The sequence below is a fragment of the Macaca mulatta genome, chromosome 1 (assembly GCF_049350105.2).
Source record: "Macaca mulatta isolate MMU2019108-1 chromosome 1, T2T-MMU8v2.0, whole genome shotgun sequence".
Taxonomy (NCBI): domain Eukaryota; kingdom Metazoa; phylum Chordata; class Mammalia; order Primates; family Cercopithecidae; genus Macaca; species Macaca mulatta.
In genome coordinates, this window is record NC_133406.1 from 29217276 (window position 1) to 29244645 (window position 27370).

Genomic DNA, 27370 nt, shown 5'->3' on the forward strand with positions numbered 1-27370 from the left:
CCCTTTTAAGCATGAAAACAACATTCTCCCTTTTTTCCACCCACAAACTCTGGCATTCTACATTATAAAAAAAACAAAAACAAAAACAAAAAGTAAAAAACAGTTTGCAGATCAGTTTGCTCAATCCTTTTTTATTATAAAATTAAGAAAAGTCTTTTTAGGGCCTTAATGCTTATAAATAAGCTTAGGAATTCTAATAAGAAAATACTCTTTAAAAATTCAAACACTTGGCACACCTCTAGAAAAAAAATTACATGTAGAGAAGTTAGCTTTTTAGAAGATATCAAAAGTGACTGATTTTAAAGGAAAACAATATACATTTTAAAAGTGACTAAGCGAGGTTGTCTTTTTTTTAAGTCTGTCAAAGATTAATCAGGTATTCAGCCATTCACCATTCAAACAATATTTGAGTGCCAAGTACATGCCAGGTATGGGTATATAGGTTATAGGTGTAATGACTGAAAGTAAAGAAAGGTGACTAAGTTACCAAATGAAACATAAAATAAAAATAGCAGATAAGTTTGAAACAAGTGTTGAAAAGTGAGTAGGTCTTTTGGCCCTGAGATCGTGAGAAACACAAAGTTCATCAACATCAAAGTGCGAAAGAAAAAACAGCTCTACTCTTCACTCTTCAACAATGAAATTTTAAATTCTTCATTCTCCAATGAACAATTAAAAAATAATGTAACAATAAGATGACTCAAAGTAAAGGAGTTAAAATTAAACCATTAAAATCATACACTTAAGAACCAAATACCAGTTTCCTAAGCCAAGATTTGTAAATGCTGGCTAGATAAGTAGAAGAAAAAAACTAGCAAACAGATTAGTAATATCAAGGAATACATGAAGATCTGTACCTGATTTGTCCTGTAGTTCATCTAGTCTCTCCCCTCTCTCAATTACCTTTGTAATATTTTCTTGCATGACATCAATAACTTCATCCACTTGATTCTGAACACTAGTTTAAAAAAGTTAAACAATTATTTATCCTTCTTTTGAGAATATTTACAATTTCTGAAATTTCATTAGACATAATAAAGAACAGCAAATTCTCGGAGAATTATTCAACTATTAAATTTAAATTTAGGACTTTATAGCAATGTTCTTCCATTTGTGGGCTTCAGTATTCAGATAATGAAAGACAATTTGATATAAATTAAAGTAATATTTAAAGATAGCTTACTTTTAGCCCTGCTTCTGACTTGCAACCCATAAGCAAGTTAAATGTACTGTCAGCATGCTCATTAAGTGCAGAGTTTAAACCGCTTCACTAAAAATAATCAGGTTTTCTTTTCAACAGGCTATTGAGGCTGCACCCTACTTTTGCTATATATTTCATACACGAAGGCTAACAAAGGAGGTATGTTAACATACTTTTTAACATACCTTTTGCTCAGGTACGGTAAAGGCTTATGAAACATTCCTAGTTTCCAGAATGGAAATGTAGGGCATATTCTAAGAGATACTGATGCTCAATGGGTAGAATTCTTCACTGCTCATCAGATTTTTCTTAAACAGGGTGTAAGATAACTGGGGACACCTGGGAATATTTTGAAGAACCCACCAGGAAGCAAAAAGGAAAAAATTGTTTTCTGTTTTTCGATTGTTTGTTCATCCTTTATATTAGATGATGGGGGTCTGTTTTAACCAAATTTCAGGCTGTTCAGTAAAGACTTAACCTAAACTTAAAATTGTAATAACTGTCTTCAGCTATCCACTCTCATTCAGGAGTTAACTCCAGAGTACACAAACATGGACATGTTTAATCATTTTAAGTGTCTTATTCTCCTCTGTGGCTCTAACCACAAGACAAAAAGTTATCTTAAATTACTTTATGAAATAAGTCACAACAATGAAATATTTAAAAGGAGAAATAAAGCAAATCCATGGTCCTCACAACTAAACACTGTTTAAAGTGCACTGGATTACTTACTGCAGACATGTGCTGCATAACATTTTGGTCAATGATAAAGCACATTTACAACAGTGGTCCTATAAGTTATAATACCATATGTTTACTGCATGTTTTCTACGTTTAGATAAGTTTAGACACACAGATACTTACCATTGTGTTATAATTACCTGCAGTATTGAGTGCAGTCACACGCTGTATGGCTTTGTAGCCTAGGAGCTACAGGCCATACCATATAACCTAGGTGTGTAGTAGACTACACTCTGTAGGTTTGTGTAAGTACTCTATGATGTTCACACAATGAAACTGCTTAATGATGCATGTCTCCAAACGTAGCCTGTCATTAAGGGTCCATGACGGTTATAAACATTAAATGTATAAATATTTAAATAAATGAAGATATGCAATTGCGTTTCTAGTTGGAAAAGGAAGAAGTGAGTAGGGGGCTTTAACAATTTTTTACAATACACAGATATGGTCTCCGCCCTCTACCCCACACAAGTCCCCAAACTAATGTAGTAAGTGAGGAGTGAGGCACGGTCATGTTTAATTTTGAAAGAGTTCTATCCTTTCCGATCACTGAGCTAGTTCTTTAAAAAATTTGCTATAAAAACAAAATGAAGGCCCATTTAGACATAGGTGGATTCAGAAGTACTCTCAGATTCAAGTAGCAATTACTAAGCTTGATGACAGTAACCTCCATCCCAGGTTAAAAGCATTATGTACACCCACTGATTACCCACACATAAACTTCAAGATTTTTCACAGCATCCCAGAGTTCTGTGCTTCCCACATATTATTCCACTGGAGGATATAAGACTGAAGCTCAACCAAGTTGGGCATGCAGAGTTCTCTTCTGTCCAAACAGATCTGAAAGAACCCCTAAGTCTCTAAGACATCTTGTTGCAACTCCCAGTCCCCTAAGTAGAGAGTTGAAGGTGTTCATCTTATTTAAGAACAATGGCACAAATACACAACTAATTAATTTCTTCAACAAATAACGAGAACCTACTACGTACTGTTTTAGGTACTGAGGAAGTAACATTGAACAAAATAGACAAGTAATCCCAGCCCTTACGGAACATATGTTCGAACGTACATTGAATGCACTGTATTAACCTTATAGCTGTGAAACAGCATGCTCTACCCCATTACTCTATCTTATTTATAGCATGTAAGCAAATATAAAGTGATAGTAATTGTACCTATTTACTTATTTACATGCTTATTTTCTGCCTCTCCCCACCAGAAGGTAAGCTCAATGAATGCAGTGACCTTGCCTATTTTGTTCACTTTTGTAAGTCCAGTACCTATAGTCGTGCATGGGGCACAGTGGCCATTCAACAAATATTTGCTGAATAAATGAACAATTTGAGTATAAATCCTATAAAGCATATCCAGCTACTTGAGGGGGAGATATAAAGCAGTGAGTGTAGAGACCTCCATTTAACTACAAACAAAAGTAAAGCTACTGTTCATCAAGGATCAATTTTGAAATTCCCAGCTAGTTTTTTTTGTCATATGCAAATGATGATAATTAATGGCTTAAAGTAGGGTGCTATGGCAGGACAGGAATGGACAAAATGTACTAAGGCTCCTACACACGATCAGATTATAGCTATTATGGATATTAATATACATATACTATATATACTTTTAGACGAGATTGGGTACGTTCAGGGTGGTATGGCCGTAGACATTATATATACTTTTAAAATGAAAACAAAAAGCTAATAAAATAGTTATGGTCCCAGAATCTCTCTAAGGCCAGGCCTGGTGATTCATGCCTGTAATCTCAACACTTCTGCAAGGCGGATGGATCCACTGAGCCTGGGAGTTTGAGACCAGACTAGGCAACACAGTGAGGCCCCGTCTTTACAAAAAGATTTAAAAATAAGCTGGTTATGGTGGCATGTGCCTGTGGTCCCAGCCACTTGGGAGGCTGGGGTGGGAGATTTCCTTGAGTCCAGGAGGTTGAGGTGCAGTGAACTGTGACTGCACCACTGCATTTCAGCCTGAGCAACAGAGTGAGACCTGTCTCAAAGGAAACAAACAAACAAAAAAAAAAAAAAACCCCCAACAAAACCCTTTAAGGATAACATTCCATGGATATAGGCAGATTAATTGGGACAGACCCATAAAATTCCAGATTCTTACTAGAGTATCATAAACCTACAAGTATTCCAACAACATGGCACACATGTAATAAATCACTATTGATAATGGAAACCCCAAATAATATTTTAATTTTTCTGCTACATGATTCGTGAGTTATTGCTGCTTTGTCCTTCACACATTACTATCTGCTGGTGTAACACTCTGAATCCAGCTACTGTGTAACCTTCACTCAATGATGAAAAATCTCATGACTGTTTTCTGTGTGTCAGGATATTTCCCCACCCAGAACACAATTTTTGTAGAATAAAGAAAATGATCTACTTATTTACTTTAATATGGAGATAGTTTGGTTTACAAAGCAAGTGATAACATACTTCCCCACGATCTTTTACATTTTCACAATAGTTATAGTCCTTTGATTTCTATTTGTATTTCACACTGGTCTTGTCCCCATTGTTATACTACAAATGCCTTAAAAACAGAGACTGACCCACTTATCCCTTTATTTCCCAGGTCATGTGAAATGTGGTTGGTACAAGGTAAGCATTTAACAAACATTTTCAAATCTGAGTTAAATATATCATTCACTCAAAAAACATTTATTAAAAAGTTATGGCTAGGTGTGGTGGCTCAGGGCTATAATCCCAGCACTTCAGGAGGCTGAGGCGGGAGGATCGCTTGAGCCCAGGAGTTTGAGACGCCTTGCCAACATGTCAAAACCCTGTCTCTACAAAAAATACAAAATTAGCTGAGCATTGTGGTATGTGCCTGTAGTCTCAGCTACTCAGGAAGCTGAGGTGGGAGGATCCTCCTCCGGGAGGTGGAGGTTGCAGTGAGCCAAGATTGTACTATTGCACTCCAGCCTGGGTGACAAGACTGAGAACGTGTGTCTAAGAATAAAAAAAAGTTGTTATTATGCTATTCATCAAGGTTACCATCATGAAGGTTACGAGCCTGGTATTTAGAAAGATTATATTCCAGTAGGGAAAACTGATATCCATGATTATACTACCATGTGTTAAGGGATATAATGGAAGGAAGCCCACAGTATCTGACATGTAGCCTAGATGAATTCAGCCTGGACCAGAGACGACATCAAGACCCCTGTGCTGAGTTTTGAGGAGTCAAGAGTTAATCAGGGAGAGTAAAAGAGGCCGTGGATGGTGAGAAGGTTCTAGGATAAGGAGATATATGTAAGAGGAGGCAATATTTTAAGAACTAGGAGATTAACTTGATGTGAGTGAAGGAATTGGGAAAAGACTAGATAACTCCTAGATTTATAATTTGAGCAATTAAGTGGTAGTAGACGATGGCTATGAACTAAAATAAAAAATTAAGAATGCAAAGGAAAAGGTAATTTGTGAAGGAAGGGTGGAGATTTTTATATCATGGCCAGTCAAAGGCGATTCATATGAGATAATAAAAGACATGAGAGAGAACATAATGAGGAAAAGACATTTTCAATACTGTTTTCCATCCTTTTAAGAGTCTGAGAGCACCTGTGTTTCTGAAATGGCTCTATTCTAATTACCGACAGAGAAGCTGTAAGGTATAGTGTAGAACCCCTGGGTTCTGTATTCAGACAAACCTGGGTTTGCAGTACAACTTTATCACTTACTACGTATGTGACTTTGGAATTCACCTTGCAAGTCTGTTTTAGCCTCACGTTTTCTCACCTTTAAAATGAAGCTGATAAACTCTACTTTATTTGTGAGAATTAAATGAGATAGTGTTTTTCAAATACTTAGCATAGTGCCTAACACATAGCACATACCTGATAAAATATCAGTGCTCTTCGGTTAAGAAACAAATTTACGCTCTGCAATATGCACCTCTTATTTTATAAAGAAAACACTGGCCAGGTGCAGTGGCTCATGCCTGCAATCCAGCATTTTGGGAGACTGAAGTGGGAGGATCACTTGAGCCCAGGAGTTCGAGATCAGTCCAGGCAACATAGGGAAACCCCGTCTCTACAAAAAATTAGCCAAGCATGGTGGTACCTGCCTGAAGTTTCCAGTTACTCAGGAGTTGAGGTGGAAGGATCAATTGAGCCCAGGATTTCAAGGCTGCAGTGAGCTGTGATTGTGCCACTGCACTCTAGCCTGGGTGACAGAGCAAAACCCTGTTTCAAAAAACAGACAAAGTGAAAAACCCCTGAAATCAAATATTTATTTTCATAGTTAATATCCCCATCTTCTGGTTTTTTAAGGTACTGCTGACAAAAGAAATTTTAAAGTTAAGCTGTATTTTTTGCAACTACATATGGCTGTTACACCATGGAACATTCCCTGGGATGTGGGGGAGGGAATCTCATAAAAGTTAAGCTGGTCTGACCAAGGCTATAATTAGGAGATTCCCTACCCCTAACACAGAATGTCTACAGTTCACTAGAGTGGCATTTATAATGCTACTGTTTAATTTAAAGGCAAAGGAAATTTAATCCTGCTAAAAGTTCCTGCCTGCTTATATAAATGAAATCTTAACGTCCCTACTCTCGATTGCTGACTCCATTCCCTTGGAGCTGGTATTTCCAGGTGGTCCATCTCCATACTTTATGCTTGAACAAACTCTCTTTAAAAACAAAGCAAAATTTAAAAAGCAAAGGAAACATTTCAAAGAGAAGCATAAATTTTATGTAGACATGTGAATATTTAAAAATTTTCCTCAAAAAGAGTCTTTCCTAAGAAGTGATGTCAAATATTTTTTGTGGGATTAATCTGTTAACAACACTAATAAATGTGGCCAACCAAGTTCAAAGAAAGCAACGATGTTGCTAATCTATGCAGTAGAAAACACTCTGTATTGAAATGTTATAAATTAAGTGGTGATAACAGCTTAAGTAAAGAAACTGACCAGTGCTAGCAATTTTGTGTACTAAAATAATGCCAGGGATTTGTCCTTGGGTAAATTGTGTGGCAAGTTGTGCTTCTCCATCTTGGGCACACTGGTGAGTCATGTCCTGCTTAGATAAGCATTAATCAAGGTTTAATTCATGCTTGATGAATGACCTTATTCTAATTAGATCCAGCAAGCTTTCAGCTCTACAGTAAAAACACAAATATACTTAACAATCCCTTACTAGTCTAAAATTCTGTGATCACCAAAGTTATTGTGATATTAATAGTGTAATACATAAATATACATATACAAATTCATGTGTGTATGTTTGGCATTTACTAACATAGACATATATTCTTTAATGCCTACTCTGTACAACTGGTTGTGGTTTGGGGATTCAGCTGGAAAATCATACTCAAAAGACCCCAATCGGCAACACTCCTTACTAGGTTCACTCTTCAGAAGGATATCAGACAGGAAACAGAGCATACTGGCAGGACAAAAAATAGGTGTGTCATTAGCGGAGCCCTCTTCTCCAGTGGCAGCTTAGGTAAAAGGGAACATGTGAGTCGATACAGAAGTCACTCTGGCTCAGTGGGGGAGAATGGCTCAGTCATTACACATTGGCATCCACATATGCCATACAGGCTTGAACTACAGCTAATTTGAGTCTTGGTAGAATGCTTGTGACCTCCCTGGAACATGAGAGAATGAGTGGCTCATGAGGTCTTCTTCCATCCACCTCCCTGTTTCCCTTATGAGACTATCATAAGGCAGTTTCTCATCACCTCCCAGGTTCTGATGAGGTATAAACTTTCTGCAGGCTCTATGTGCAGACTATAAAAACCACAGTTTAGAAATAGCTCCTTGCAATAGAGTATCCCACAATTTGTACTGCAGCCATTGACCACCCCCCCTCTTTTTTTTAAGAGAAGGGGGTCTCACTTTGTTGCTCAGGCTGGTCTCAAAACTTTTGGCTTCCAGCAATCCTCCTTTGAAGGAGAATTCCAAAGTGCTGTGATTACAGGCGTGAAACACTGCACCCAGCTGTATCATTATTTTTGGTGTGTGGGACAATGACCCTGAGAGCTACTAACTTTAGCTACTCTTCCTTTTACTATATAAGCAATAAATTGCATCTAAAAGTGGCTTGTTACATCTTTAGTCAAATCAGAGACTTGAAATAGTACCGATTCTCTCTCCTACTGGCCTTGAAGAAGCACTATGAAATCTATAGCTGCAGAAAATAAATTCTGACAACTACCTGAGTTGGTCATACCTGGTGATACCCTGATTGCCATCTTGTTAAACCTGAGCAAAAGGCTCACCTAAGAAGTGCCTGAATTCCTGACCCAAGGAAACTGTGAGGTGATAAATGTGTGTTGTTTTAAGCTGCTAAATTTATGGCAATTTGTTACCTTGCAACAGAAATCTAATACATCCAGTCTAGTACTTGTAATCATTTGTTGGTTCTTTGGTTCCATATCTCAAAATCCATTAGTTAGAATTAGGCTAAGTATGGAAATATTTCTTCACGCCAACAGCTACCTGAGTAAAGCCCAAGTATCTCACCAATAACCAGATACTCCATTATAGAACCCTTCCCACAATGTGCCATCTATACCCAGACTTAGGGTAGTGACTATTATGCCTCCTTAGGTCTTGAACCTGGGCCATGCAGTTCACCTTCCACAGTTAGTCTTTATAGCTTGGTCAGTTTCCAGAGTCTTCCCTCAAGTGACTCACTGCTCTTTCCATTCCTTCTCCCGTCCTGTCAGGACTCATATCTTTCCAACATTAGACACATTGATTACAGCATATTATCTCCATCTATCACCAAATAATATATACCTCAAAGGTTTTAAACTGCAAATTAATTAGCCATAAAGCTTAGTTCAATATATAGGTTACAATAAATAAGAGATATGAAAAAATTCTGGAAGTAGATAAAAACATGCAGTAGATCAACAAATTAAATCTATTATATTACCTTTATTATCATTATGAAAATAGGAATCAAGCTATGGATTTAAAAACAAAATAGACCTTCAGACTATCCTAAATAAATGGATTTGACATAAGGTAATCAAGTCATTAAAAAAACCCAACAATCCTGCATTTCTTTAGCTATAATTCTGAGAAAATAAAAAGAATTTAGATTTTATAACCCAGCAGTTATATTTAGTCTATAAAATAAAATGAATTAGGTTTTTATAACCTAGCAGTTGTATTTAGTCTTATCAGGGGTCAACAACTTTTTCTGTAAAGGACCAGACACTCAGCAGATATTTTAGATTTTGTGGGCCATAAAATCTGCCACAGATTTGTCACAACTACTCAACTTTGCCATTGTAGCTTGATAGCACCTATCGATAATATGAAAACAAATGGGCATAGCTATGTTCCAATAAAACTTTATTTACAAAAACAGGCTGTAGCCAAATTTGGCTCACAGGCTGCAGTTTGCCAATCTCTAGTCTACACAGAAATATGATTATCATTTAAACAAATGAACAAAACTTACTGCTTAATTTTATCATTTCTAGGTCCAAATCTTGGTCCAGATGGTCCCCTTCTGAAAATAAGTGCATACCAAGTACATATTAGTAGTTATAGGATTAAAACAAAACAAAAAAAAGAGAAAGTATAAACAAATGCAAACAATCAAGCTGAACTCTAAACATGGATCAGTTATTTATCATAAGGGACCACATTTTACTGATACTGGTAAAACTGAATAATAGGTAATCATGTCTTTACTTCATTGGTACTTATTACTAGCCACATTTAAGCTAATTCTTCTGAATGTTAAAACTTTCAGAGAAATTAGGGTTTATATTATCTTATATAACAAAGTTACACAGAGTTTGTTCTGATCATTAAACTCTGAAATATCCTAACTACTTAACTGCTAGTGAATATTAATATCTTTATGGTCAACTGTAGAACTAAAAGCGCAATTCACCTTGAATTTAGACTATAATGAAATGAGGAAACTACGAAGTGAAATGCTGATTGACAAAGATGGATATAGAGAAAAACTCATTCAAAACACTAACAATTTTAAGTATGTTTTTGATTACCCATTTTAAACTTATCAACATAGCAAAAGGGAAATGCAAGATATTAAGAAAATATTAACATTACTCAGACTATTATCTCCTTATTGTAGTTGAATGTATATCACACCTTAACCAATCCATTTTAATATTCTTGAAATGAAAACATTTGGTTAAAGTAATTATGATTCTTCCGGAGATTGAGAATAAGATATAAACTACAAAACTCAAAAGAAACTAGGTTCTTAAATTTCTAGACATGGCAATTTCTAAAGGAAGTGAAAAAATACAGCAATTGATAAAAAAATTTTGAAAACAAAATAAAACTGTTTACTGAAACTTATTTAACATAATGTATAAGTGTGAATATATCATCTTGCCTTAGTTCCTCTAAGCTTTTTCCTTAAAGTCTTTTAAGCTCCAGCGAAGCCTCAGAATACTGGAACGGTATTCCATTCCAAAATGATGTTAAACATTGAATTTCATAGAGAAAACTAATATTCTGAACCAGAGGCCATTCCTAAAAATTAGGCAAGAACTTACAAGAGCTGGTCAACCGAAAAACAAAGAAAAGCAGTTATTAAATGAGGAAACTATATATAAAGTGAAATAGAATCTGAAAATTATTGAATTAAAATTATCCCACTACAGTTTAAAAAAAAAGCAGCAGCTATGTCTGTTTCATCTATCAAGTAACATGAGACTTCAAAATACTTATAGAAAAACACAAAATCAAAAGCTGGTTCTTTGAAAATTAAAACTTGATAAACTTCTAGCCAGACTGATTAGGAAAAAAAGAGAGAAGGCATAAATTAGTAATAGGAATGGAAGAGGGAACATCACTACAGACAAATGTACCATGGTTATATAAGACTTATTAACAGAAGCTAAGTGAAGCGTAGATAGGAACTCTCCATACTATCTGTGCAACTCTTCTGTGGATCTAAAATTACTTTAAAAAAATCCCCCAAAGAAAATTCCAGGACTGGATTTGTTCAGTCATGAATTCTACCAAACATTTAATGAAGAAAAAATATGAATTCTATGCAAACTCTTCTGGAAAACTAAAAAAGACAGAACCTTCCCAACTCATTATCCCGGGGCCAGTATGAATCTACCACAAAAACCAGATAAAGACACAACAAGAAAAAGACATAACTATCAACCAACCAACATATCCTAACGAACACAGATGCAAAAATTCTTAACAAACTCTTAACAAATTGATTCCAACAATGTTTTAAAAGAATAATACATGATGACCAAGTAGGGTTTACATCAGAAATGCAACAATTGTTTAAAATTTCAAAATCAACATAATTCACCACATTCACAGACAAAAAAAACACAAAAAACATATGATCATCTCAACAGATACAAAATAAATGCTTGACAAAATCCAACATCAGCTAATGATAAAAACTCTTCACAAACTAGGAATAGAAGGAAACATCCTCAACCTGATAAATCTACAAACAACCATAACAACATACAATGAAAATGAAACATAATATGAAAGATGAATGCTTCCCCTAAAGGAGATCAGGAACAAAGCAAGGACATTCACTCTCACCATCTATACCCAATATTGTACTGGATGTTCTAGTCAGAGCAATAAGGTAATAAAAAATGAAAGGCAAACATAGACAAGGAGGAAATAAAACTGTTTTTATTTGCAGAAAGTATAATTGTTCTATGTAGAAAATCCAATAGGATCTATAAAAACACTACTAAAACTACTAAGGGGGTTTGGCAAGATTGTAGAATACAAGGTTAATTTACAAAAATGATATTTATACTAGCAATGAGTACGACATTTAAAAATTTTGAAACACCATTTGAAATGTCATTTTTAGTAGCATCAGAAATTATGAAAATCATTGTGCAAAAATCACAAGCATTCCTATACACCAATAACAAACAAACAGAGAGCCAAATCATGAGTGAACTCCCATTCACAATTGCTTCAAAGAGAATAAAATACCTAGGAATCCAACTTACAAGGGATGTGAAGGACCTCTTCAAGGAGAACTACAAACCACTGCTCAATGAGATAAAAGAGGACACAAACAAATGGAAGAACATTCCATACTCATGGATAGGAAGAATCAATACTGTGAAAATGGCCATACTGCCCAAGGTAATTTATAGATTCAATGCCATCCCCATCAAGCTACCAATGACTTTCTTCACAGAATTGGAAAACACTACTTTAAAGTTCATATGGAACCAAAAGAGCCTGCATTGCCAAGACAATCCTAAGCCAAAAGAACAAAGCTGGAGGCATCATACTACCTGACTTCAAACTATGCTACAAGGCTACAGTAACCAAAACACCATGGTACTGGTACCAAAACAGAGATGTATACCAATGGAATAGAATAGAACCCTCGGAAATAATACCACACATCTACAACTATCTGCTCTTTGACAAACCTGACAAAAACAAGAAATGGGGAAAGGATTCCCTATTTAATAAATGGTGCTGGGAAAACTGGCTAGCCATATGTAGAAAGCTGAAACTGGATCCCTTCCTTACACTTTATACAAAAATTAATTCAAGATGGATTAGAGACTTAAATGTTAGACCTAAAACCATAAAAACCCTAGAAGAAAACCTAGGCAATACCATTTAGGACATAGGCATAGGCAAGGACTTCATGACTAAAACACCAAAAGCAATGGCAACAAAAGCCAAAATAGACAAATGGGATCTAATTAAACTAAAGAGCTTCTGCACAGCAAAAGAAACTACCATCAGAGTGAACAGGCAACCTACAGAATGGGAGAAAATTTTTACAATCTGCCTATCTGACAAACGGCTAATATCCAGAACCTACAAAGAACTCAATCAAATTTACAAGAAAAAAACAAACAACCCCATCAAAAAGTAAGCAAAGGATATGAACAGACACTTCTCAAAAGAAGACATTTATGCAGCCAATAGACATATGAAAAAATGCTCATCATCACTGGCCATCAGAGAAATGCAAATCAAAACCACAATGAGATACCATCTCACCCCAGTTAGAATGGCAATCATTAAAAAGTCAGGAAACAACAGGTGCTGGAGAGGATGTGGAGAAATAACAACACTTTTACACTGCTGGTGGGACTGTAAACTAGTTCAACCACTGTGGAAGACAGTGTGGTAATTCCTCAAGGATCTAGAACTAGAAATACCATTTGACCCAGCCATCCCCTTACTGAGCATATACTCAAAGGTTTATAAATCATGCTGCTACAAAGACACATGTACATGTATGTTTATTGCGGCACTATTCACAATAGCAAAGACTTGGAACCAACCCAAATATCCATCAATGATAGACTGGATTAAGAAAATGTGGCACATATATACCATGGAATACTATGCAGCCATAAAAAAGGATGAGTTCATGTCCTTTGTAAGCACATGGATGAAACTGGAAACCATCATTCTGAGCAAACTATCGCAAGGACAGAAAACCAAACACCGTATGTTCTCACTCATAGGTGGGAACTGAACAATAAGAACACTTGGACACAGGGTGGGGAACATCATGCACTGGGGCCAGTCTTGAGGTGGGGAGAGAGGGGAGGGATAGCATTAGGAGATATACCTAATGTAAATGACAAGTTAACGGGTGCAGCACACCAACATGGCACATCTATACATACATAACAAACCTGCACATTGTGCACATGTACCCTAGAACTTAAAGTATAATAATAAAAAATAATTAAAAAAAGAAAATACTTAAGGATCAATTTGACAAAAAAAAAAAAAAAAAAAAAAAAAACATCTGGACACTGAAAACCACAAAACACTGCTGGAAGAAATTACCCAAATAAATAAAAAGATATACCATTTCATGGGTCTCAAAACCAAATATTAAAATGTGAATTATCCCCAAACTGATCTACAGGTTCAATACAATCTCAACCAAAATTCCAGCAGGCTTGTTGGAAACTGACAAGATGATTCTAAAATTCATATGAAAATGCTTAGAGCCTCCAATAGCCAAAAGAACTTTGAAAAGGCAATGCAAAGTTGAAGGATATACACTATACTACCTCACAACTTACTATAAAGTCGCAGTACTCAAGACAGTGATCACTATGGTATTGATGTAAGAAAGACATAGAGTCCAGAAATAGAGCCACACATATATGGTCAATAAATTTTTATTGTGGTAAATATATATAACATATATTTACTATTTTAACTATTTTTAAGCATACAGTTCTGTGGCATTAAGTAATTCACTTAATGAACTATCATCACCATTCATCTCTAGAACTTTTTCATCTTGCAAAACTGAAACTCTGTCCCCTAACTCGCCATTCCCTTCTCCTCAAAGGCCCTGGCAAACACCATTCTATTTTGTGTTTCTATGAATTTGATTACTCTAGGTACCTCATATAAGTGGAATCATGCAGTATTTTTCCTTTTATGACTGGTTTCTTTTACTTAGCATACAGTCTTCAAGGTTCATCCATGTTTTAACATATGTCAGAATTTCCTTCCAAACTTTTTAAGGCTGAATAAATTCCATGTATGTATTCAATATTGAGTTCCTGGGTGTAGAGGCTTGTGCTATTAATTCTAGCTACTCTGGTAGGGGAATTGAGGCAGGAGAAGCACTTGAAGTGAGGAGTTCAAGACCATCCTGGCCAACATAATGAGACCCTGTCTCAGTCAGTCAATCAATCAGCAAACAATTTAAAAAATTAAAAAAACTGAGTTCCCTTTTGAGAGGTAGCTACTGCTCTAATCTAAGGCTTTGCACCACAAGTAGCATTGTAGGCAATTCACACGACTCTATAGAAATCTTGTCACCCATATTGCCACACATCAACAGCCATCTGATCTTTGATAAACCTGACAAAAACAAGAAATGGGGAAAGGATTCCCTATTTAATAAATGGTGCTGGGAAAATTGGCTAGCCATAAGTAGAAAGCTGAAACAGGATCCTTTCCTTACTCCTTATATGAAAATTAATTCAAGATGGATTAGAGATTTAAACGTTAGACCTAAAACCATAAAAACCCTAGAAGAAAACCTAGGTAATACCATTCAGGACATAGGCATGGGCAAGGACTTCATGTCTAAAATACCAAAAGCAATGGCAACAAAAGCCAAAATTGACAAATGGGATCTAATTAAACTAAAGAGCTTCTGCACAGCAAAAGAAACTACCATCAGAGTGAACAGGCAACCTACAGAATGGGAGAAAATTTTTGCAATCTACTCATCTGACAAAGGGCTAATATCCAGAACCTATAAAGAACTCAATCAAATTTACAAGAAAAAAACAAACAACCCCATCAAAAAGTAAGCAAAGGATATGAACAGACACTTCTCAAAAGAAGACATTCATACAACCAACAGACACATGAAAAAATGCTCATCATCACTGGCCATCAGAGAAATGCAAATCAAAACCACAATGAGATACCATCTCACACCAGTTAGAATGGCAATCATTAAAAAGTCAGGAAACAACAGGTGCTGGAGAGGATGTGGAGAAATAACAACACTTTTACACTGCTGGTGGGACTGTAAACTAGTTCAACCACTGTGGAAGACAGTGTGGTAATTCCTCAAGGATCTAGAACTAGAAATACCGTTTGACCCAGCCATCCCATTACTGGGTATATACCCAAAGGATTATAAATCATGCTGCTATGAAGACACATGCACACGTATGTTTATTGCAGCACTATTCACAATAGCAAAGACTTGGAATCAACCCAGATGTCCATCAGTGACAGACTGGATTAAGAAAATGTGGCACATGTACACCATGGAATACTATGCAGCCATAAAAGGGATGAGTTCGTGTCCTTTGTAGGGACATGGATGCAGTTGGAAACCATCATTCTCAGCAAACTATCACAAGAACAGAAAACCAAACATCGCATGTTCTCACTCATAGGTGGGAACTGAACAATGAGAACACTTGGACACAGGAAGGGGAACATCACACACCGGGGCCTATTGTGGGGAGGGGGGAGGGTGGAGGAATAGCATTAGGAGATACACCTAATGTAAATAACGAGTTAATGGGTGCAGCACACCAACATGGCACATGTATACATATGTAACAAACCTGCACATTGTGCACATGTACCTTAGAACTTAAAGTATAATAAAATAAATGAATAAATAAATAAAAAGAAAATTATCTCCCCACATTATCTGACATTCTGCCAAAAATGATACTATTTTCTGTTACTAGATTTGCTGCTATCTATCCTGTAAGCTCTTTCTTCATTGCTTCATGGGTTTCCTCTTTTTTTAAAATTTTTTTAATTTTTTAGATGGAGTCTTTTTCTCTGTCACCCAGGCTAGAATGCAGTGTTGTGATCTTGGCTCACTGCAACCTCCGCCTCTCAGGTTCAAGCGATTCTCCTGCCTTAGCCTCCTGAGTAGCTAGGATTTACAGGTGTACACCGCCATGCCTGGCTAATTTTTGTATTTTTAGCAGAGATGCTTCACTGTGTTGGCCAGGCTGGTCTCGAACTCCTGACCTCAGGTGATCTGCCTGCCTCAGTCTCCCAAAGTGCTGCGATTACAGGCACGAGCCACCGTGCCTGGCCAGGTTTCTGTTAATTTTTATAAAATGTTTTCATTTGGAAAAAAACCCAGCCTCAATAAAAGAAGTCACAATTTTTTTTTTTTTTTTTTTTTTTTTTGAGATGAAGTGTCACTCTGTTGCCAAAGCTGGAGTGCAGTGGTGCAATCTCGGCTCACTGCAACCTCCAACTCCTGGGTTCAAGCGATTCTCCTGCCTCAGTCTCCCAAGTAGGTGGGACTATAGGCACGAGCCACCATACCTGGCTAATTTTTGTATTTTTAGTAGAGACGGGTTTTCACTATGTTGGCCAGGCTGGTCTTGAACTCCTGACCTTGTGATCCGCCTGCCTCGGCCTGCCAAAGAGCTGGGATTACAGGCGTGAGCCACGGCCAAATTACAATATTTTAACAAAGTAAGAGGTAAATGTTTCCTCTCACGCATATTTCCCTCTACATCAATCCCCAGAGAAAACTCCCACAACGTTGTCCTTCCTGACTTGACAAATGTAAACCTAGACCTGTTCGAGAACTCTTTCTAATCATAACTACAAAGGATTGATCAGTTCAACTAATTTTTTATGAGATGCCAAGGTAATTCAGTGGGGAAAGGATGATCTTTTTATCAAATTACAATGAAACAGCTGGATGGCCATATTCTCCCAGTTTCATCCTTACCTCAAATATATACAAAAATTAACTTAAAAGGGATTGTAGGCCTAAATGTAAAAATCGAAACTATAAAAGTCCTAGAAGAAAATACAGGTAACAATCTTAGTGACTTTGAGTTGGGGAAAGATTTCTTGTATATGAAAAAAATAGCAAAAACAATAGGAAAAAAATTCAATAAACTGATGCCATCAAAATCAAAATTTTAATCTTCAAAAGCTACTATTACAAAATGAAAAGGTTAAGTTATAGATTTGTAGTAAATATTTACAGAACACATATCTGACAGAAAACTTGTATCTTGTATAAAAACTCTTGGCCAGGCATAGTGGCTCATCCCTGTAATCCCAGCACTTTAGGAGGCTGAGGTGGGAGGATCAATTGAGGCCAGGAGTTTGAGACCAGCCTGGGAAACAAAGTGAGACCTAATCTCTGCAAAATATAAATAAATATAATAATTAGTCGGGTGTGATGGCACATACCCATAGTCCCAGCTACTTGGGAGGCTGAGGCGAGAAAATCATTTGAGTCCAGGAGTTTGAAGCTGCGGTGAGCCAAGACTGCGCCACGACACTCCACCAACCTGAGCAAGAGTAATACCTTGCCTCAAAAAAATAATAATAAATAAAATAAAAATAAAAAGCAAAAAAACACAACTCAATGAGAAAAAGTTTAAAATGGGCAAGATTTGAACACATACTTCACCAAAGAAGGTATGAGGGTGAAAAATAAGCACACTAACATATTCAACATCACATATCATTAAGGAAATGCAAATTAAAACCACAACAAGATACCATTACACACCCACTAGAATGGCTAGAACGAAAAAGACTGAAGAAGACTGACCATACGTAGTGTTGATGAGGATATGGAGCAACTGGAATTCTCATACAATGCTGGTGACAATATAATATGGTACAACCACTTTGGAAAACAATTGTAAACTTACACCAGCCATTCTACTCCTAGGTATTTTTATTTCCAAGAGAAATAATAGCATATATCCACACAAAAACCTGCACACAAATGTTTGTTAACAGCTTTATATGTAAAAGCCAAAAAGTAGAAACAACCCAAAAATCCACACACAAGTGACTGCATAAACAAACCGCAGCATCATACAATGGAATACTACTCAGAAAATTAAAAACCCAACTATTTTTTTTTTTTTTTTTTTTTTTTGAGACGGAGTCTCGCTATGTCGCCCAGGGTGGAGTGCAGTGGCCGGATCTCAGCTCACTGCAAGCTCCGCCTCCTGGGTTTTTACGCCATTCTCCTGCCTCAGCCTCCTGAGTAGCCGGGACTACAGGCGCCCACCACCTCGCCCGGCTAGTTTTTTGTATTTTTTAGTAGAGACGGGGTTTCACCGTGTTAGCCAGGATGGTCTCGAACTCCTGACCTCGTGATCCGCCCGTCTCGGCCTCCCAAAGTGCTGGGATTACAGGCTTGAGCCACCGCGCCCGGCCAAAAAACCCAACTATTAACACATGGATGAATCTCAAAAACCATGCTGAATAAAGCCAGGTTTTAAAAAGGGGGCATACTACATGATTTCATTTATAAAAAATTTTAGAAAATACAAACTACGGTGACAGAAAGCAGAGCACTGGTTGCCTAGGGACTGCGACAGCAATGGATTACCAAGGGTTATGAGGAAATCTGCAGGGCAACAGATGGTTCATTATTTGATTTTGGTGATGATGTCACAGGTATATAGTACAGTAAGCTCTCCCTCACCCATGGTTTTGCTTTCCACAGTTTCAGTTACCCATGGTCAACTGCAGTCTGAAAATATTAAATGGAAAATTCCAGAAATAAACAATTTTTAAGTTTTAAATTGTGCACCATTCTGAGTAGCATGATGAAACCTCAAGTTGCCCTGCTTTGTCCCACCTGAAATGTGAATCACCCCTTTGTCCTGCATATCCACATTGTATATGCTACTCATCCCTTTAGTTATCAACATCTTCTTGGCTTCATGATCCAAGACCACCTAAATAGATGATGATTCTTCTGACATATCATCAGAGGTCAACAGTACCTAATGTTATGTCATAATGTCTATATCCTTCACCTCACTTCATCTTATCATGTACGCATTTTATTATCTCACATCATCACAAGAAGAAAGGTGAGCATAGGATGATATTTTAAGAGAGAGACAGAGACCATGTGTACAAAAGTTTTATTATAGTATATTGTTATAAGTGTTCTATTATTAGCTTTTGCTGTTAATCTCTTACAGTGCCTAATTTATAAATTAAACTTTATGATAGGTATGTATGTATAGGGAAAAAACATATATATGTGTGTGTATACATACACACACACATATATATATAAAACATATATGTATGTATATATACACATACATATATATATATGGTTTGCTACTCTGTGTTTTCACATATCCACTGGGGGATCTTGGAATGCATCTCTCATGTATAAGGGAGACTACTGTATGTCTGTCAAAATGTATACAGTATACTTTAGATATATGCATGTATTATATGTCAATTACACCCTAATAAAGCTGTAAAAAAGACTTACAGAAAAAAGTCCTCTTCTTCATCTGAATCATCTTCCAAAAGATTTCTCTGTCAAAAAAACAAAAAGACTTGAGTTTTCAGATTCAGAGGGCTTACAAAATGCCACAGAGGAGTAATGAAATAAGTCCTATACTAGTGAAATATCTTAACTCCAAGTGTCCATAAAGAGGGAAAAGTAATTACATATCCTTCACTGGAACCTAGAAGATTTGGGACAACATTTATAGACTTTGCAAAGAAAATGCTCATAATTATAGAATCCTATAACTGACTTAAAAAGGTAGAAAGGTCACTGAAGCTGGTATGGGAGTGAGGAACTGCAGGTAGTCAGGAGGGAGCAAGTCCCCTCTCCTTCCTTCTGACTGCCAGTGTCTGTCTATTGGCAGAACTTAGGGAGCCAGGTGGAAAGAAGAAATATAATTTGTGGATTCCAATTGCAGCATCAGAGAAGAGTACAGAGGGATAGTTTGGAGCTGAGGACAAGGGCTTAAAAATGGTCATGTTCTACTTTTTAGCTACTCTACCCACAAACAGTCCCCTAAACAAATCTGAACTTCCAAACAAAAGCAACCTTACTTTTACAACATACAACAATTTTCCTTAAAATGAGGACAGTCTCACCTTCTCCCCAAAAGGGGTGGGTATAAAGTCCAAAAGGTGGCTAAAGAAGAGTAAAACCCAGACCTTTTCAGACACACAAGAGCTCAAATAGTATACAAGGAGCCCTCATCCTAAATGCTTGGGACCAGAAGTATTTCAAATTTTGGATTTTAGAATATTTGCATATATATAAGGAAACATCTTGGGGATGGGACCGAAGTCTCAACACAAAATTCATCATGCTTCATAAAGACCTTGAGTTTCAAATACACCTTATATACATGGCCTAAGGGTAATTTTACACAATATTTTTTAATACCTTTGTGCATGAAACAAAATTTTGACTGCGTTTTGACTGCAACCCATCACATAAGGTCAGGTGTGGAATTTTCCATTGTGGCATCATGCTGGTACTTAAAAAGTTTCAGATTTGGGAGCATTTTGGATTTTCAGATTAGGGATGCTCAAACTGTACCACTTGTTGTAGGCGGCATAATAGCTCCCAAAGATGTTCATTTCCTAATTACGAAAACCTGTTTTTTTGTTTTGTTTTGTTTGAGATGGAGTCTTGCTCTGTCGCATAGGCTGGAGTGCAGTGGTGCAATCTCGGCTCACTGCAACCTCCACCTCCCGGGTTCAAGCGATTCTCCTGCTTTAGCCTCCCAAGTAGCTGGGACTACAGGTGCGTGCCACCACGCCTGGCTAATATAATCACCAAAACCTGTGAATGTGTTACCTTGAATGGTAAAAGGGACTTTGCAGATGTGATTACGGATCTTGAGAAGAAAAGATCATTATGAATTATTCATATGGGCCCAATGCAGAGAAGAGACAGACAGACAGACAGACAGACATTACACTGATGGTTTTGAAGACACAGGAAGGGGCATGAGCCTAAAAAGGTAAACAGCCTCTAGGAGCTAGGAAAAGCAAAAGAACAGTTTCTTCCCTAAAGCCTCCAGAAAGAACACAGCCCTACTGGCACCTTGATTTTAGCCCCATAAGCTCATTTTAGACCTCTGGTCACCAGAACCATAAGACAATAAATTTGTGTTGTTTCAAGTCTGTGGTAATTTGTAGCAGCAGCAATGGGAAATTAATACACTACCCATGTACTTTTTCTGAGGAAATTCCTCAAGGAATTACAGCAGCCAAAAAGAAAATGAAATCAAAACAAAGACCTTAAGACTGAGATGGATGATGCGATCAACGAATCTAATACAATGTGTGGCCAAATCTAAATAGTTGATGATAATGTGACTGTAAACAATAAGTTAAAGCTTTTGAAAAAAATACGTATTATACAGAAAAGCTTAAAAAGAATCTAAAACTTTTCCAACAAAGCCCAGAAGCTGGGAGTGGGAGAGTGAAGTGAGGAAGTGAAAGCATTGCCAATATGGTCATCTTGACGAGGAGTGGAATGGAGGAAGTGGGAACAGGACTAGAATTAAAAAGTAAAACAAGGGAAGGGGCTTAGTTTTTGGTATGTTGACAGAGAACACAGATTAATACTACCATTAAAATATAAAGTTAGTAACAAAAGAGAGAGGGAAGGAGGCGGAAGGGAGTAAAATATCTAAACTGTGGTTTAGATATGGTGGTTCTGGGGGCAAGGAGGAAGATGAGTGAAAATAATCAATCTAGCATAAGGGAAGGCATAAGAGAATCTAGCATAAAAGGCATACGGGAAAAGGAAAATATAAGAAATACAATGAATATCACTATATCTACGTATAATATATGACATATACTAAAGAGTGAAAAAAATGAAAGAAGGATGTATTCAATATTCATTTAACAAGTATTTTTGGGCATCTTTTACGTGCTTCTATGTGCACTGTTTTAAGTACTAAGCACTGGTTTTGAACAAAAAGTCTGAGCTCTCACAGAAAAACAAGATTGCGACAAATGCTACGCAGAGAATTAAAACAGTGATGGGACAGAAAGTGATGGGGTGACTATGTGAGATTAGGCTGTCATAAAAAATCACTCTGAAGAGGTGAAATTTAAGCTGAGATCCAAATAACAAAGAGTCAGCCAAAGATTAGGGTGAAGAGCATTCACTGCTGCAGGACTAGCTGGCTGGCACAGAAAAAGTCCGAGTGTATTAGTTATTCACAATAAATGTGACTAGTTTGAATGTCCCCATTTAATAACAAAAACTGTATGTAATCAGGGTTCAAAAAAATTCTAGCCAATATCTGTTTGCAAGAAATTCATCTAAAACAAATATCGAATAAAGGATGGGGAAAAGCAGGGGTAGAAAACATACATCAGCAAATTCTAACAAAAAGACTGTTACAGTTAGCAATATAAAGAGGAATTTTAGGACAAAGTATTAAACAATCAAATAAGATGATTTTACAATAATAAAATGTACAATCCATCAAGAAGATTTAATAGCAACGAATGTTTAAATACCTAATAATATAGCTTAAAATATCTAAAACAAAAGCTGTGCAAATTATGAGAAAGCTAGTAAGAAAAAGAGACATTATAGAAGAACAAAGAATAGAAATAGATAATACCCAATAGAAGAAATGGCCAATGACCACATGAAATGTTTAAAACCAATTAATATTCAAGGAAATGCATTAGGTCATTTTTTAAATAAGTATTTCTTGAGTAATATTCCAGCTAACAAGTAACAGTTACATCAAAATCATAGGAAGGATTTAACATAACCTTCAGAGATGGAGAGGCCAAATACAAAAAAAAACTAGAACTTTGAAACTAAACAGCAAATCTTATTTTATTTTCCTTTATGGGTAAGCCATAAATGACATTTAATAAAATCCAAAAAATAGAAATTACGCAAGTCATATTCTCTGACCATAATGCGATGGAAAAAGGAAGTTTAAAAATACTCTTCTCAGCTGGGTGCAGTGGCTCACACCTATAATCCCAGCACTCTGGGAGGCCAAAGTAGGGGGACTGCTTGAGCCCAGGAGTTCAAGACCAGCATGGGCAACATGGCAAGACCGTGTCTCTATGAAAAAAAAAAAAAATTAGCCAGGCATGGTGGCTCATGCCTGTAGTCCTAGCTATTCAGTAGGCTGAGCTGGGAGGATCTTTTGAGCCCAGGAATTTGAGGTTACAGTGGGCTATGATCATGCCACTGCACTCCAACTTGGGTGACAAAACGAGACCCTGTAGCAAAAAAACTCACAAAAAACAAAAAACACTCTTCTCATGAACTCTTATGTTAAAATGTAAATAAAATTAGATTATTTTGAAATGAAAGACACTGGGAAGATCACAGGTCAAAATCTGCAGAGTACGGCCACAGCAGTACTTAAAGGAAAATGGGACTTTAGATATATTTTGTTATGAAATCACAAAGATTGAAAATATATAAAATAAATATTTAACTTTTAAGATGGGTAAGTTATTCCTAAAAAACACATAACTCCAGAAATCTGAAAGAAAAAGATTAACATATTTGATTACATAAAAATTTGAAACTTGAACATACTATACATTGAATTTGGCTACAACTTTCTCTGCTTTACATACATTTTTCAAAATTGACATAGATTGTATGAATTACAAACAAGTTCCGAGAGGTGATTTTACTGCATACATTTCCATACTTCAGTCTTCATCTTACACAAAGTTAGATGTGACTTAGAGGCTCTCTGTCCAGGACTGAGGTATTTACCTGACATATCTCAGATATCAGTCAATCAACTGTCAGCATTTATTGATCATCTTCCAGGATATTAATGCTTTGCAAGCATCTCTGGGTAAGTGACTAAAAATTTCCTTGGGACAATAAGAAAGAGGCTCAGATTATTCTAACCGATGATTTAAAAAATATTTCAACATATTTTGTGCACGCTGATCACTGAATATTCATCAGGAGCTTTCAGTCAGCTTGTACTGAATGCACATCAAGTCTGTGTTGTTTTACACTGAATTCCTTTATAGGTTCACAATTGGTATCATTTACTTTAACAAACTGACATTTATTCTCTGAATGGGTTTAGTATTTCTCCAAACCTTCTGCTTTGTAAAGACATGCTTTTTTTTTTTCCTTTTTGAGATGGAATTTCACTCTGTCACCCAGGCTGAAGTGCAATGGCACAATCTCAGCTCAGTGCAACCTCTGCCTCCCAGATTCAAGCGATTCTCCTGCCTCAGCCTCCTGGGTAGCTAGGATTATAGGTGTGCACCACTGCACCCAACTAATTTTTGTATTTTTGGTAGAGATGGGTTTCACCATGTTGGCCAGACTGGTCTCCAACTCCTGACCTCGTGATCTGCCTGCCTCGGCCTCCCAAAGTGTTGGGATTACAGGCGTAAGCCACCATGCCTGGCCAAGACATGCTTTTGATAGTAATTCTTCAGTGTATGGAATTCCAGCACAGGTATGTCAAATTTTCTGAATCACTTTTTCTTGGAGGTTTATCTTGAAAGATATTACATAAAGAAAGAGACCCTGGCTTATCCCTGTGAGTGATTTCTCAATCCCTGATCATTCTCTGCCTTCTCTCTGCCACAGCCTTCCCAGTTCACCCAGATTGGTTTATTTCCTCAAGGCATTTCTCAATTCCTTGCATGGGGAAATAGCTCAAGCAGACACTAAGAGTTTCACCATGGCGTGGAGGCAAAGACAGGTGACCAAAATTGTTGAAACTGCACCAAATGCTGGTAAGCAGTTGAAATTATGGCAAAGAAGGAATAATTGGATTTGGTAACATGGAAATCATTGGTGACTCCTTAAAGTTTATTTTTTAAAGCTTGCTAACAATTAGTCTATTGGTGGATTCTATTCCCCATAAAAAAAAAAAAAAAAAAAAAAAAAAAACAGGCTGAGAACAGTGTCAAATGTCTGTAATCCCAGCACTTTCCAGCACTTTGGGAGGCCAAGGCAGATGGATCACTTGAGCTGAGGAATTGGAGACCAGCGTGAGCAACACGGCGAGACCCCATCTCTATAAGAAAAACAAAAACTAGCCGGGTGTGGTATCATGCACCTGTAGTCCTTGCTACTCAGGAGGCTATGGTGGGAGGATAGCTTCAGCCCAAAAGGTGGAGGCTGCAGTGAGCCGTGATAGCACCACTGCACTTCAGCCTCAACGACAGAGTGAGACCCTGGTCTCAAAAAATAAAAACAAACCATCAAAAACACACAAAACCCAAAAAGCTGTACAAAGGGTTAGATTAAGGGGAAGAAAACGTTTCCTGTGTTGTACTAAAATAAACTTAGGGCTAAAAGTCATAAGATGGTGGACAGAGTGGATAATATGAAGTTCTGAGGTTGTCCAAAAAGAGCATGTAAAACAAAGCAGACTAAAAGCTTTGCAAAGGCACAGATTATGTCATCCAATTTTTAGCCCAGTGCCTAGCACACAGTAGGCGGTCAATATATATTTGTCGAATGAATCAAGGCAAGAAGGAAGGGAAGGAGGGCTTCAGAATGGTGCATTAAAAAAATAAGAATGTGAATTATTTCCCCCAATAAATATGTATTATTTATTCTAAAAGTAATCTGCCTACAACATTCATATAAAATGTCTTTCAAAATGCTGCATAATTTCTAGGTTCATGTATCTTTGCACAGAATGTTCTGGAATAAACTAGAAATTGAAGCATTATGTGAAAGATACTCTGGAACCTAAGATAATTACAGGTCTGGAGACCTTTATTTGGAATTCCAAAATCTAAAAGCTTCTGAAAATCAAAAGGTTTTGGAGGAAACTCTGACCTGAACTGATGTTAGCTAGTTTATTTACACACTTTATTTACATTAGTTAGGTATAACTAAATATACACTTCACTGAGAAATACTAATATTTTTGGAGGCACTGGTCCAGGCCCCAAAAATGCTGTTACATAATATGTTCTTAACTTTCTAAAATCTGAAAAATTCCAAATATATTCAGCTTCAAAGTTCTTAAAAAGATATTGTGTATTTGTATAAAACTCCCTTTCAAAAACTAGAAAGAAGCTATGAGAATAATGATTTGATCAATAATAGAAGTAGGATTCAGTTGTCACCAATCTAAGTAACATGTTTTTAAATACATTTACTATGAAGAAAACAATTAGGATTAGAATATAGTCATAAACTTTTGATTTTCCTATTATTAATTAATTAATTAATTTTTGAGACAGGGTCTTGCTCTGTTGCTCAGGTTGGAGTGCAGATCACAGTTCACCACAGCCTTTATCTCTCAGGCTCAGGTGATCCTCCTGCCTTAGCCTCCCAAATAGCTGGAACCACAGGCGCGTGCTACCATGCCTCACTAATTTTTAAAAAAATCTTTGTAGAGACAGGGTCTCCCTAGGTTGTCCAAGATGGTCTTGAACTTCCGGGCTCGAGCTATTCTGCTGCAGTGTCCCAAGTGCTGCGACTGCAGGCATGAGCAACCGTGCCCGGATGGTTTTTTTCTATTATTTACAAAGGGAATGAAAACATATTTTGAATCTTTTGTTTTTAAAGCTTAAGATTCTGAACTTACCCTTTCACTTTTCACAGAACCCGTGACATCATCATCATTGAGGTGGCGCTTAAACTTGGGAGGCATATTTTTTACTTGTGAAGTATTTTCTACTTCTCAACAGGATAATGACTGCCTTAAAGAGAAAATAAATTTCATCAGATTTGAGACTTTGGGGTATAAGCTAAAGTACTTAAAACAATATACACAAGACCCCGTATAATGGTGACTCCCTCATTTTTCTGACTTCAGTTCCTCCCCTCTCACTTGTTCCATTCCAGTGAATGGGGCCTCCATGCTAGACCTCAACACATAAGAAATAGTTAAAACTATGAGAAAATGGATGTAATTGCCCTAAGAGAACATGTGTAGGATATGAGTGACTTAAGATAGATTTTTATAAAATGAAAGAGCAGACAGTAGAGGGAAGATGTCTCACTGAGACATTAAATGCTTTACAATTTAAATTTGGAGTCAGAAGACAGGATAACATGTCTATTTCTCTCACTTTTAGTTGGCTGCTTAAACAATGATTCAGTTTCCTCATGTGTAAAATAGTGATTTTCAGGCTTCGGCAGAGTTGGGATGGTCAAATTGGATAATACATGCAAAAATA

General features: G+C 36.8%; 1 protein-coding gene across 7 annotated transcripts in view; it reads right to left on the reverse strand.

The window, feature by feature from the left end:
- The window catches only part of VAMP4 (vesicle associated membrane protein 4), a 40894-nt gene that overhangs the window by 10349 nt on the left and 3175 nt on the right, over window positions 1-27370 (reverse strand). For all 7 annotated transcript variants that reach the window (XR_013416386.1, XR_003730926.2, XR_013416385.1 and 4 more), the window contains exons 2-5: window positions 26776-26890; window positions 19710-19756; window positions 9393-9443; window positions 858-958 (exon numbers count right to left, since the gene is read on the reverse strand). Coding sequence is in view for 4 of the 7 variants with exons in the window: in XM_077999917.1 (XP_077856043.1) it covers window positions 858-958; window positions 9393-9443; window positions 19710-19756; window positions 26776-26841 (265 nt within the window). In the remaining 3 variants the exon portion in view is untranslated. The remainder of the gene's footprint in view (window positions 1-857; window positions 959-9392; window positions 9444-19709; window positions 19757-26775; window positions 26891-27370) is intronic.